The sequence below is a fragment of the Pyrus communis genome, chromosome 15, assembly GCF_041283825.1.
Source record: "Pyrus communis isolate YQ-2024b chromosome 15, ASM4128382v1, whole genome shotgun sequence".
Lineage (NCBI taxonomy): Eukaryota > Viridiplantae > Streptophyta > Magnoliopsida > Rosales > Rosaceae > Pyrus > Pyrus communis.
In genome coordinates, this window is record NC_142579.1 from 35,185,979 (window position 1) to 35,201,292 (window position 15,314).

General features: G+C 40.4%; 1 protein-coding gene and 1 pseudogene across 2 annotated transcripts; one reads left to right on the forward strand and one right to left on the reverse strand.

The window, feature by feature from the left end:
- The first annotated feature begins 155 nt into the window (after positions 1–155).
- On the forward strand, positions 156–2,806 carry LOC137733792 (putative clathrin assembly protein At4g32285). Of its 2 annotated transcripts, none has more exons than XM_068472980.2 (2): positions 156–480; positions 569–2,806. In XM_068472980.2, the coding sequence occupies exon 2, from the start codon at positions 615–617 to the stop codon at positions 2,595–2,597; it is 1,983 nt and encodes a 660-aa protein (XP_068329081.2). In that variant the 5' UTR covers positions 156–480; positions 569–614; the 3' UTR covers positions 2,598–2,806. The 2 variants fall into 2 exon arrangements, with proteins under 2 accessions (XP_068329081.2, XP_068329087.2); XM_068472986.2 differs by having other exon boundaries at positions 159–465.
- Positions 2,807–9,687: 6,881 nt separating this feature from the next.
- Positions 9,688–11,525, reverse strand: LOC137734695 (UPF0481 protein At3g47200-like; annotated as a pseudogene).
- Positions 11,526–15,314: the final 3,789 nt, after the last annotated feature.

Here is a 15,314-nt window from a genome sequence, read left to right on the forward strand (position 1 = left end):
GAGGATCCTTTCCCAAGTTTACACATTTTTGAAGGTAAATATTTATTAGTTTACTTTAGGAAGTCTGTATCAATCAAGTAGGTATCTCCGTAACCCGTACGCTCAGTCGCGCCTCCTTTTACTAAAATAGGTCGTGCTCCACCCCATCCGAACCCATTCATACAAACACGCTCACACGTGTCATAATTTTTTCAGACACGCCGCCCGACACTACCGCCAGTCTCTCCCAGGTTCCCATCTAGATCCCAGATCTCAGATATAATCGACGGCTTCCCGCCCTCCACGTCACTGACTCCAATCCACTATTTAAATTCAACTTTTTCTCACTCTCTCTCTTGTTCCAGACAAACAGAGAGCAAACAAATCCAACCAAAAAACACGAGAAATTTGATTGGTCGTCGGCTGCTCCGAGATCCGACTCGCCGGACTGTCCACGCCGCAGATCTAGAGACTCCGACGTCGACGGTAAATAACCAAAATGTACTCCCCTTTCTATTTTTAGAAACTCAACCTTCCTCCAGATTAATTCAACCAAGTGAACCGTTTCGTCATTTCCATTGAATCTCAGCCCGCGCGGTATATTAAATCGGAAGCGAATCAGATCGACGGCGGGGATGGCGCCGAGCACGATCCGGAAAGCAATCGGAGCCGTCAAGGATCAGACGAGCATCGGCATCGCCAAGGTCGCCAGCAACTTGGCCCCGGACCTCGAGGTCGCCATCGTCAAAGCGACGTCGCACGAGGACGAGCCGGCCAGCGAGAAGCACGTCCGCGAGATACTGATGCTGACTTCGTCGTCCAGGGGTTACGTCCACGCGTGCGTGTCGGCGGTGTCGAAGCGTCTGGGGAAGACGCGCGACTGGATCGTGGCGCTCAAGGCGTTGATGCTGGTCCACCGCCTCCTGAACGACGGCGACCCGGTGCTCGGGGACGAGATCGTGTACGCGACTCGGAGGGGGACCCGCCTCCTGAACCTATCGGATTTCAGGGACGAGGCGCACTCGAGCTCGTGGGACCACTCTGCCTTTGTGAGGACTTATGCTCTGTACTTGGATCAGAGGCTCGAGATGATGCTGTTCGAGAGGAAGAGCGGCGGCGGAGGCGGCGGTCTTGGTGCGGGAGATCGACAGAGCTCTGGTGGTTCGTATGGCGGGGCTTCGAATTTCAGGTCTCCGCCGCCGAGAAATTACGAGTATGAGTACGGAGGAGAGCGAGATCGCGATTATGAAAATGGAGGAGGGATGAGGAGGTCGAGGTCGTACGGCGATATGAATGACTCGGTGAGTCGAAACGGGCGAGATGAGAAGAGAATTGTGAGCGTGACCCCATTGAGGGAGATGAAGCCGGAGCGAATTTTCGCGAAAATGGGTCATTTGCAGAGGCTGTTGGATCGGTTCTTGGCGACGCGGCCCACCGGGTTGGCTAAGAGCAGTCGGTTGGTTCTGGTGGCGGTTTACCCGGTGGTGAAGGAGAGCTTTCAGCTGTATGCTGACATTTGTGAGGTTTTGGCGGTTTTGCTGGATAAGTTTTTTGATATGGAGTATCCGGATTGCGTTAAGGCTTTTGATGCTTATGCAAGTGCGGCGAAGCAGATTGATGAGCTGGTTGGGTTCTATGGTTGGTGTAAGGATTTGGGTTTGGCGCGGTCGTCGGAGTATCCGGAGGTGCAAAGGATTGGGAGCAAGTTGCTGGAGACATTGGAGGAGTTTGTGAGGGACAGGTCCAAGGGAACCAAGAGTCCGGAGAGGAAGGTGGAGCCTGCTCCTGTGGCTCCAGTTGAGGAGGAGCCCCAACCCGATATGAATGAGATTAAGGCTCTGCCCGCGCCGGAGAGTTTCACTCCACCGCCGCCACCTGAGGTTGTGGAGAAGGCGGAGGTGAAGCAGGAAGTGGTAGGGGATTTGGTGGATTTGAGGGATAATGGGGTTTCAGCTGATGCGCAGGGTAATCAGTTGGCTTTGGCCCTGTTTGCCGGTCCTGGTGGTGGTGGAAGTGCTAATGGATCCTGGGAAGCTTTCCCATCAGACGGGCAGCCCCAAGTCACCTCGGCTTGGCAGACTCCAGCTGCAGAACCTGGGAAGGCGGATTGGGAACTGGCGTTGGTGGAAACAGCGAGTAATTTATCTAGGCAGAAGCAAAATCTTGGTGGTGGGATGGATCCATTGTTGTTGGACGGTATGTATGATCAGGGCATCGTGAGGCAGCATGTGAGTACTGCCCAATTGACTGGTGGTAGTGCCAGTAGTGTAGCATTGCCTGGGCCGGGCAAGAGCGCAACACAGGTGTTAGCTCTTCCCGCCCCAGACGGGACAGTCCAGGCGGTGAATCAGGACCCATTCGCTGCATCATTAACCGTTCCGCCACCATCCTATGTGCAAATGGCGGATCTGGAGAAGAAGCAGCATTTGCTTATGCAGGAGCAGCAGCTGTGGAATCAGTATGCCAAGGAAGGAATGCAGGGGCAAGGCAGCTTACAGAAAATCAGCGGGACCGGATACTACGGAGCAGCTCCTATGGCAATGCAACCCTACGGAATGCCTCCGGTGAATGGAATGGGGATGCCGCCACCGGCCGGGTACTACTACGCTCCATACTGATTTTTGTGATCCTCATTTGCCTGCCTATAAAATGACTCCTCTTTGTTAATTCTGTATGCTATTTTCTGGCTTTCTTTAATATCTTGCTTGAATGTACTAAACCTGTTGTGCATTGATGGTGGGGGAGGAGTGGGACTGAAATTATGAGATCAGTCATTTGTTGGCGGGGACTTTGAATGCTCGGATATACATAAAATCGATTTGTGATCTTTTTTTGTTTTGTAATAGTAGATTTTCTGGACTTTTTTTTTATTTTTTATTTTTTTTACCATGAACAAGATATCTTTGATATTTGTTTTGAGAACAAAATTTAATTCATTCGATTTGATAACAATATGTATATGATGCAAAGCATGTTTGGTCGTCTATTTAACATCACAAGGCTATAGTTGTTTGATTCTTAAGTTGCTTGGATCGTTGGAATGTTACGGTCCTTTTTAGGTTTGTGAGTTATGTTTTCTCAGACAGACAAATCACAGTTTGACGGGGGTGCGTAAGCTTTTCCTTGTGATTATGATAGGTTAGTTTTGCATATGTGTCAGTTTGTCATTAGCTTGTAAGGAGCAAAGAAATACTCGTATGTATATAGATGAATAAAACACAAAATATGCGTACTTAATAGTCGCTTGTTTTCCTCCAAACTGAATCGTGTCCACTCCTACTTAGGTTGAGTACAGTTTTGGTTTGTATGCTTTCTCATGTTATTTCCAACCATTTTTAACGCGGATCCAAATTTGGACATAGTTGGACTTATAATCTAAGATAAAAGAAAGTTCGAGATTGTAAGGATGATTAAGTCGTGGATAAGCAAGACCTGCGACATATACGATAGACAATAGTCCAAACAAGCTTGGAGGTGTCAAAAGAAAGCAACGAGAATTAACTGAAAACGACCTCCCATGCCACTTTTGACGACTCTTTTATGCAAGTACGGACTAGGAGAGAGAAATACAAAAATGTCGTAAACCCATGGCTTAAATTTTCTTTTGTTAAGTGATTCCATAAAATATATTGAGATTGAATTTTACATTCGAAAAAAATGGGACTTTGCATATACTTGCAAGCAGTTGGGTTATTCATCAAATTGTCATTTGGTTTTACGGTGAATTCTTAGAGCAACTCCAGCGTTGGAGCCCTCCCCTGGCAATGCACTATTCAATCCACCTAATGAACAGTAATTACCCTTAATGAACAGTAAGTAGCCTTGGCAATAGAATTTGCATCTCCACCGTTACACTTCAATAGCCCTGACAATAGTCAATAAAATATTAGTATTTTATTTATTTATAAAATAATACAAAATAATTTTAATTGTAATATCGGATAAGATTTTTAATTGTTCTCGTTGCGTCACGTATCATTATCCGAAGTATTATTAAATAATACAAAATAATACAATTATTGGTGATGGATTTCTGATAAGATTATTAACCAATCACGTCGCGCCACGTGTCATAATCTATTCACAATTCTTTGAGGATAGATTTCCATCAGATTTTTAACGAATGACGGCATACCACGTGTCATAATCTGTTCACAATCTTTGAGGATAGATTTTCATCAGATTTGTAATGAATGACGGCATGCCACGTGACATTATGCACAACCTAATCCTTTCTGAATCCTCTATATAATCCATCATCCATCCTCACAAATCTCACACCAAAATTCTCAAGATCTCTATCATTATTCATAGTTTCTGTTTCCTTATTCACAAAAATCTGTATCATTATTCATAGTTTCTGTTTCTTTCTTACAATGTCTTCTTCTTCTTCCTCAAGGATGATGTGGGAATTCAATCAGGAAGAGGAAGAATTGTTTAACGAATCAGAAGCAATGTTCAATCATCAGGGGGTAAGAAATGAGAGGGAAGAGGATGAGGAGCGTCAAATGAGAAATGACGAAGTAAGAAAGGGCAGAGCCTCACATTCCCGTCGAGTCATCCAAGTTGCGACTCAGATCTGCAGACCCAGCCGTTTCGGAAACCTTGATAGAAGCAAGCAACGACGAGGTATGGAACTCTTGGATGATTATTTTGTTCCTAATAGTGCATTCCCTGATACGTACTTTAGACGTCGTTTTAGAATGGAACGACATTTGTTCAACAAAATCATGATTGCTGTTTGCAACCATGATTCTTATTTTGTGCAAAAAAAAGATGCTTTTGGTGTTATGGGTCTACTGCCTGAGCAAAAAATTACCGCTGCCTTGCGGATGCTTGCATATGGAGCATCTGCAGACCAAGTGGATGAGATAACGAGGATGGGGAAATCAACCACTCTTGAGTCCCTGATGAGGTTTTGCGGAGCAATCGAATCTATCTACACCGCTGAGTACCTCTGCAAACCTACACACATGGACTTGGAGCGACTGTTGAAGAAGGCGGAGATGCGTGGCTTTCCTGGGATGATTGGAAGCATTGATTGTATGCACTGGACGTGGAAAAATTGTCCAAGTGCATGGCAAGGCGCTTACAGGGACAGAAAATGAGCAAAAAGTATCATTCTGGAGGCGGTGGCATCTTTTGATACATGGATTTGACACGCCTTTTTTGGATATTACTACTAGCTTGTGCCAAGGCGTCTCTCCACGTACTAAACGATTGGCTAAGTAATTTCCAACGACTGGATATCGATTCTTTGGTTCTTTTCCCACCAATTTTCTTAAGAAAATTGGTATGAATAAGACTCCACATTTCTCACAACTGCATCTCATTACCCGTAAGCGAACTATGAGTAACTTCAACCCAGCTAGTACACAACGCAACATCTTCAATAAGCGACCAATTCGTACCTGCACCAGTGGTCATTTTGTTGAAAAAAAATGGATTCAAACTTTGAGACAAAGAAAGGAATGTGATTGAAAGTAGTTGAGAAAATATGAAATTGTTGTGTAAGGTAGATGATAATGAGAAGGTATTTATAGAAAAGTAAAAACAATTTTTTTTACAATTTTTTTCAGATTTTCCAGATATTTTTTTGAATTTTTTTTGAATTTTTTACAATTTTTTTAAATTTTTATTCAATTAATTAATCTCTGCCGTTGGATATAAAAAAATTTGAATTCCAACACTCCAGATTGTGCCACGTGTCACAACGGTAACTTTTCAGATTTTTAAAACTATTTTTTCATTTATTTTTTAATTTATAAAGCATTTTAATATCCACCGTTGATCTCAGATCGAGCGGTGGATATTAAATCTGACTTAATTTTTTTTTTTCCGTTGAGATCTAACGGTCCACATTAAGTGACCGTTAAGATCTAACGCACCGTGGGAAGCCACGTGGCTTCCCAACGGTAACTGACAGATTTTTTTTTTTTCTGATTTTTGTGTCGGCGACGCGCCCCCACGCGCGGGTGGGGTGCACGCGCCTGACACAAAAAAAAATAAATATTGCGCTGACGCCACCCTGGCGTCATCCTGACGTCACGCCCACCTCGGGCTCTCGGGCTGGCAATCCCCCACGGGCCCGGAGCTCGGGCCTCCCCCTTCCATCGGGCTAGCCCTCGCTGGAGCGACGCCACCGGCCCTCGGGCCCTTGTTTTGGACCCTGTCCCCCGAGCAAAACCCAACGGTGGGAATGCTCTTAACTTCAAAACATGCAACCAAGGGCAGAGGTACACTATGGCTAGGGTGGGCTGTGGCCTAGGGTGAGTTCCGCCATTGCAAACACCCATTCTTTGTTGCTAAATTGACTATTTCATGCTGTTGATATTACGTAATGTTTGTGATATGCTTTTTACTTGTAAGTATAAAATTTCAAGTGAGACTCAATTTGACAAATTTATTGTGTGGTTCAATCCAAATCTTGTTACGTAATTAAAAAAAAATTGGGGATTCCTCTCATTGTTTTCTTTGTTGAGAAAAATATGAATGTGATATGCATTAACACAAATAATCATACTTATGAAGCATCGCATGCTTGCTTTTTAGTCTTCTAGTTGTAGACAATGGTGAGGAAAAAGAACAATATTGTCTTCTTTAGGTTTGTGGACAAACTGTCAATTGGAAGGGAGCCCACAGGTTCCTTTCCTCCTCTATGATATGTGGATCCACCACCACCACCACCAATTATTCGTGAATCTGGCACCAAGTAATATGTGACTCATGACCCACCTCCCACACATACACATACAGTCTCTTTCAGAAATTTTGTGCTTTTTCAACTTTTAACCTTTCACTTTTGTTTTTGTTTGATAAACGCTAGTCTCCAACTTTTTATGCCTAATTGACATTTGGGATCCTCTTATTGATTGGATTCTACCTGAACCTTCTGGCCAATCCCACTAAGCAACGTTGGCATGGTTTATCCAAAGCAAATGTTATTCTCATTCTCAGTTTGTCACTATAGTACTCGTAGATTATAAATAGGGGATCATAGCGTAATCGTATGACATGAATATTGGACTCAATAGACGAGTTTGATCGTAAAAACGAAAATGCTTGACCCTAAACGGCGCATGTGGTGTGATTGAATTGAACACGAACCTTCTAGCTAATCCTACCATGCAAACCAATTATTCACTCTCTTTGTTCGTCATTATGCGTTACAAAATAAAAGTATTGAGAATTAAAGTGTAAAATGAAAAACTCAAAAATTAGAATAAATTGAGTTTTAGAGATAATGATAAACGCCCCTGCCTCGACAATAAATAAAAAAAACTTAAATAAAGATGTCCGAACATCTCATTCATAAAGTATCTCGTCTGGAAACAGAAGAAAAAAGAGTCCGTATAATATTGGCAGTGTCGGTGGGGAGATATTTTACTATTGACAACTGGCTTTGGTCATTCCTTTGACATTTCACGAATTTGGCGCCCATAATGGGTCGGTGGGTGGGTCCTGGTAATAACAAGCTGCACTTGCATAATTGCATGTGTGTATTGCTTGTTAGTTTATATGCAATTGTAGGGGCTTATTAGGAAACAAGTACAAATTAGTTGAACTAATTCATTAACTAACTCAATTTTGATTAATTACAAACCCAACTGCAACCTAAAAAATAATTAGTTTTACCTAAAATGGTTGGCCAATCCAAACCAACACTGAGAGGTCAACTGCAGGAGAGCTCTGGAGAGTCCTACTGTATAACTATGCATATTTGTGTATATTGTACTTATACACAACGATATGGATTGGAGTAAATCACACAATAGGTCAGCTTGATAAATTAGTATCAGATTTGTAATCTACGAGAATTAACAACTTCAGATTTCTCACTTATACAAGTGAAAATGGAAGACCATAAACTATAGCACTAATGACACTATACATTGCCTTCCAAGTAAATCATATCCACCTGTTAAATTTTTTTTCAAACTTTTCAGCGTAAATTTATCCGTTAAATTCCACAATAGATGTTATGCATTTTGTTAGTAGAGCGAAAGCATTAGTTGGTTTAATAATTATTTATTATGGGTGAGGAAATCGATGGAGATTGAATCTGCACCAAAGTACATAAACATGATTATTTTCTACCGTTTGTTTCCACTTTCTGCATATTGGGAAGCTGGAGATGAAGATAGGTCGTTAAACTCTTGGTAATGAGGGAGTGGAGGACCACATGAATGATATAAACCCTAATTTCTGCACTCTGCAGTATTATTTGTACCATTATTTCTGCAGTTGAACCAACTCTGCCCGTGACCTGATAGCTGAGCTGATTGTGATTTTGCAGTTTGGCATTGTTCAACTCTGGGGCCAGATGGGACCAAATTTGTCTATGAGGCTCATAAGTATCATCGTTGGATAATTGGAGTTTCACTCTTAAATTCATTGACAACGAAAAGTAATCAAAATTTTATAAGTTTATATACGATTTCTAAATTTTTTAACGTGAGACAACTCTTTACATTGCCATATGTTTCTCTCACGTGATGTGAGAGAGACAATAAAAAGATATATATGCGGTTACAAGGACAATTTTTTTATGCATAGAGTTGTGGCTTCCAACCCGTAATGCATGTGAAATCCGTAGTACATTATAGTTGTGAGTTATTCATGTAAGATAAATATGATCTATAGAAGTCGATGAAAAAGCCATGATCTTCAAAGTTGACCTTCTCATCTCTGCCAGATTCCCAATTCTAATGCAACAATAGATTTTAGTTTAATAATGAGCGTTCAAATTATGTGAGAGCATATGTCACTTTCCTATAGACAAATAATTCTTAAAATTCTTCTATTTGAATCATTGTACAAACCAAAATTGTCTTCAAATTATGTGGACCACTAATAATGCGGTTCAAATTCGTATTTGGTGAGATTCAAACTTTAGACTTCTCACTTAAAGTTACAGGTGAATAGAAATATCAGTATATCGTATTACTAAGTAACACAAAGTTTGGAATTCAAGAGAGATCATAAACATTAGAAACAAAATAAATATTACGAGCCCTTATATTCTGAAGACCTTTAAAGAGACATTGGTTTGGGCCTAATGGATCTCCTATGAATTTTCTCAAGTGTACATCAAAAGTTCACATTTAAGTTTCATATATGAATAAGATCTGTTAGATCTAATTTGGTTAAATGATTTAACTGCTCATGTATAACTCTTGATGTGCATTAGAGAAAGCATCTCCACTTCTATAATCTTGTACATACTTTACGTCGATGAACAAATTTAGATCCACACGCTTGCGGATCCACTACTCCTAAAAAAATTTGGATCCAACGTACCAAAACAAATTTAGATCCACCACTCCCTATATTTATCTTTCTTTTCTTAGTTCATGTGGTTGGATGACAAATAACACTTCATCGTAATGATGAAAAACAATATGCTAATAAATTCTGGTACGAGTTCGATCTCTATCAACTTTTTTCCCTTAACAATAGATTGTCTAACCCGCCAACGTTATCTTTATACTAAAGTAGAAAATGATAGCATTATTTTCAAGAAAAAGAGAAAAATCTTCGCAAGAGAACATCCGGTACATACAAAAGCTTTCGTATTACATACTGATGGGAAAGTTTGTCTATATATATATAATTGTGTCTTTTGCAATGGGCCTAGCTACCTGCACGTGACATTCTAACGACTCTTTTGACATAATACTTTATAGATGAGAAATTAAGCACAAATCATAAAACAAACCGTACAGCTCTTATTAGCAAGAGGGTTTACAAATGTCTACAACACAAACATGCATGAATCTCACTATGGAACAACGAGACGAAAATATAAAACAAGCAAATACTACGTAAAGGATAAGGAGAAAACGGCGAATTAAGGAGACTTACTGTCGATATACTTAACTAATTAATGACAGAGATGATAGTACACACTGTTTGTATGATGGTGAGTACGATGAGAAAACCAGCTGCAAAGACAGAAATCATTGCCCAAGGTGTGTTGAAATACTTTTGTTTCAAGCTTGCCTTTGATTTGTTCCACGGCTTTCCACAGTAGTTGCTCAGCTCCTTGGAAAGATCAGCAAAGTAGTAGTTTTCGTTGTTCGAAGAAACCCCAACGCAAAGTTTGTTAATCAGAATAGAAACCTTATTGTTGTCGCCGAGCGTATTCACAAAAATTCCGTACTCAACAAGGAGATCTACATCCATTGGGGTGTTTACAAAACCATCCATGATGCGAAGATAATCACTTATGTGATTCTCCATGCAATGGCATTGTTCGAATACAAGGAGATTTCGGAGTGTAAGCTCCGTGTAATCGTGTATTTCTACTTGTGGAATTTCCAGAATACCTTTATCAATATTGAATGATATATCAAACAAATTTTTGCTTGAACTGACCTGAAACTTGACTCCAGCCTGGTGTAGTTTCTTAGCGTATGGTGTATTTAGGGTACTTTCGAGTGGCTTTTCAGTTTGTGACCTCTTCAAAGATGGTAGATGTAAAGTTCTTATCAAATACTTCCAATCTAGAAGAAATTATGTTCTTCAAGTAGTCTTCATTCCCCTGTAAATGCACCGTCTTCTGGAAGAACTTGTAAGAAAGCTCTACTAGTGAAGGCAGGTCCTCAGCATTATCCCGGTTAGAAGTGACATCTGCGAAAAGATCTTCAAGAATGAAAAATGGCAGCTGATTTTCAAGTAAAATCATGTCAGGCGCTATATTTTGCAACATCCATGGTTTTTTGAATATCCAGTCATTATCATCCTCCAAACGCTTAAAGTTCCTCAATAGGAGCTCAATGATGAAGGCGGCATCAACCAAAATGATACTTACAAATTTGTCACTCCTAAACTCAGTGGCTTCTCCTTCATAACAACCACGCAGTTGTTTTTCATGGCCCATTATTTTCTTCACATAAACCTCCAATTCTTTCTCAGTACGATCTAGAAAATGCTGTAGGTACCTCTGTTTGTGTTCTTCCATGTATAACAAGTCTTTGTTTTCATGGTGGAGTGGGCCTATTGAGACTGCTTGCGGTGTGTAGGCCTTCTTCCTCACGCACCGTAGTCGCTCAGGAACTTTGCTGATCCAACAGTGACGGGACAGGGGTGACAGGTCATTCAAATCCTTTGTTATCGAATTCACTGCTGAGATGCGGGCCTTTTCTATGTCATCTGGAGCTTGAGTGCGGCTAAATTTCACTTTCTTCTTGACCATTGTTCTGATTTTAATAGATGAGGTTGAATTGATGAGGATTATAGATCACTGGCACCATAATCAAAAAATATTTCATTCAATAGGTTGACGTGAGTCCCTATTCGAATAGGAATGTAATTATTGATTGGAGATTTGTTGTGCAATGAAAGCGGATTGATTGCGGTATAGTCGGTAAAGATGATATGGGCAAATTAAAGCAAAGATAAACAGAGAAAATAACAATGCAAGAAATTTAACGTGGTTCGACAACTTGCCTACGTACACGTGGGAGGGAGATCTCACTTTCCACTAATAAGGCAACAAGTGGAATACAAAAGGAACACTCTTTAACTCTCAACCTCACTTCCCAATAAAATCCCAAATACACCCTTGTTGGTTTTACTCTAAAAGCCAAAAAAATGCTTTGCTTCTTTCTTGTTGCTTTGCTTCATATATGATTTTGAGATATTTGATACTTTGATGGAGAAGTCTATTTATAGGCTTTGAGAATAATCACCATCATAATTTTTTCCCAGCCGGGCACCATTATTTGTGGCCTAACTTATGGCCTAATTTTCTCACTTAATACAATATTAAAAATTGAAGTGTGCTTGCCTCATCATTGCAAGAGATTTTTCAGTGTGACCCATACACGGGGTGATACACGATGTGTCTCTGTACAAATTGTGAGATATGTGTGTTAAAAAGTTAATAACTTAAAAAATAAAAGCAAAGCAACAAGAAAGAAGCAACGCAATTTGCCTACGTCCACAGGAGGGAGATCTCACTTTTCACTAACAAGGTAACAAGTGGAATACAAGAGGAACACTCTTTAACTCTCAACCTCATTTCCCAATAAAATCCCAAATACACCCTTGTTGGTTTTACTCACAAACTAGAGTACAAAACCAAACCGCTCACCTGTTCAAGCAAAACCTTATTTCTTGAAACAAACCAAGAAAACTAGAGAAGCCAAAAAAATGCTTTGCTTCTTTCTTGTTACTTTGATTCGAATATGATTTTGGGATATTTGATACTTTGCTTCAAATTATGCCATCTCCAAGGGTATTTCTTCTGATACCCTTCATGCACCCATTTTCATAGGTAGAGGTGCGCCGCACCGCTTCTCAATATGAGGTGATTCATAGTAAGTTCAAGCAACGTCTGAACTTCTCAGTGAAATTGGCTTGGTCATCATGTTAGTTGCATTCTCATCTGTGTGGACTTTCGACAAACAAATTTCTTTAGAGTTGATCCACTCTCTAATCTTGTGATATTGGATATCTATATGTTTTGACCTCGCATGAAATACTTGATTCTTGGCAAAAAATTATAGCACTTTGACTATCACACTGCAGCTGAACAACATCCTGTTTAAAACCAACCTCTTCAACCAAACCTTTCAACCACAAAGCTTCTTTCGCTGCTTCGGTGGTCGTCATGTATTCCGCTTCTGTAGTGGACAATGCAACAATTGTCTGTAGGATAGACTTCCATGAAATCAATCATTCACCTAATGTGAAAGCATAGTCAGTCATGGATCTTCTTTATCTAGATCTCCTTCATGGTCATAATCAACATATCCAGCTACCTTGCTTGAAGCTGTATTTTGGTCATACAATAACCCACAATCAATTGTGCCAGCAAGATATCTGAAAGTCCACTTTACCGCATTCCAATGCTCATTTCCTGGATTTGCCATGTATTGGCTGACTACATGAGAAATATCTGGTCGCGTGCACACCATAACATACATGAGACATCCTATAGCATTTGCGTAAGGAACTGAAGCCATGTACTCTACCTCATCTTCTGTTGTTGGGCAAAGTTCCGAAAACAACTGCTAATGGAATCTTGCATTGAGCATACTAAACCTTTCCAGAACTTTCTTCACATAGCTCATTTGAGTAAGGCACAAATTGCTAGCTTTCCTGTCCATGTAGATCTCTATGCCAAGGATCTTTTTAGCAGCTCTAAGATCATTCATCTCGAATTCACTGCTCAACATATCGTTGACATAAAGATTTAAATAAATGAAAGAACCATCATCCATTTTTCTGGAATAAACACTATCATGCCCTAATCCCAACATATGTCCAGGATCGACACGTGACGTCACCAAATACCTGTATCTCAACACACCCCGCCTCCGGGATATGGCAAATCTTGACTCAAGAATCTAATTGCATAGTAATTTTTCGTATACTTTATGGCTGCATCTAACCTCCCGTTAGACTGCCTACGTACCCTAACCAGGGATCAAGACATTCATAGTTCACCGCTTCACTACACTCAAACATTCATCCTATAAATCACTATGTCTCAACAATATACCATAATGCATATCATGCGATCTCAGCGAACAAACGACAAAGCACAATCATATTCTCTAGCCATATTGATCAACAAGTCTAATTATAATACCAACATCATTCCATAACCACATCATCAATAACACATACAATACACCGAAATGCAGGGCTAGAACGACACAGTTCGACTGAAGCCTACATCTCTGAAGCTGAAATCAAATACAGGGAACTAACAAGTCAAATGATGCGATTTCAGACCACTCAATGAAATCCATCAACATTGGGTTCCAAACCATTCAACGGAACCAAAACACCAAATGGGATTTCGGACCACTCAATGGAATCCAAACCAAGATACGATTTCAGAGCACTCAACGGAATTGCAAAATAAAAGGGATTTTGGACCTCTCAACAGAATTCGAGTGGATACGATTTCGGACCACTCAACGGAATCACAAAGTACAATGCATATCTAACCACTCAATAATATCTAAGCTGGATACGATTTCAGACCACTCAACAGAATCGCGGATCACAAGAGATTTCAGATCTCTTAACGGAATCCAGACGGAGCAGGGAACCAGACCACTCAATGGAACCCCGGCGGATACTCAGTTTTGGATCACTCAACGGGGTCGAGCGGAGGGCCAAAAATATGACAACAGTTCGAGGAAACGATACATGAACCAAGTACACAATTTAGAAGGGCTGAACGAAATGAAACAAAACACAAGTATTAAATGTAGAACAGCTCAAGGAAATGAGAAATGAAATAATGATATGATATGTGAAACAAGTCTCGAAGCAACAAACCCCATGGTAATGGGTTGACGGTCCACTACTAGCCCTCACATTTCATCACAGCATGCCAAGCATACAATTCAAACCACCCATTCCACAACAAGTTCAATACACAAGTCAAATCACATAAAATAAACAAGCATATCACCACATAATGCCATCATTACGTAAATCGAGGAGACACGTTATCACGATAAGCCAATCAAGCTCCATAAAATCTCAGTCGCCCTCTAAGATTAGCAACACACTAGAAGAACTCATGCTAGTTGACTGAAAAGTCAACCATAAAAAAATAATATAAAATCTCAATATCTTCTTTCACGAAATTGAACCCAAAAGCTCTCAAATTTGAGCTAAGATGGTAGATAGGGGGTTATGAAATAGGTTATAGGTGATGGAAGGGTGAATTTCGACTGAAAAATGGTAGAAATTGGCCGGAATCAAACCAGGTCATTGCCGGTTACATGGATTGGCGGGTGAGCCCATTTCCCTTTTTTCTTTTTTCTTTTTTTAATATCATTTCCCCTCATTTCCCTCTTTCTGATTGGTCATCATCCCTATCATTTCCCTCATTTCTCTTCTTTTCTTTCCATCACAACCATTAATCTCTCTCATTTATTTTCTTTTCCCTTCATCCCAGCCACACACGTGGCACATTCCTTTGCTCCAAAAAATCTGGAACCTTCTAAATGAGGGTCAAATTACAAAAATATCCCTAACTTTAAATGTTAATAACTCTCTCGTTATAACTCCGTTTCACGAACGGTTTGCGTTTACATGTTCGTGATATCGGGCTCTATTCGAACATATAAGTGACCATGGAAGTTTTAAGGATTTTAAATAATTAATTTTCAAACTTCACTCTTGGTAGATTGGAACAATGAAATTTAGGAACGGGATTTCACAAACACAACAATCAAACTCACATCGGGTGTATCCACAAGATACCATGAATGTATCGAACCGCTTGTACCACTGTCTGGGCGATTGCTTCAAGCCGTACAAGGACTTCATTAATCTGCAAACTAGTCCTTCTTTTCCTAGTT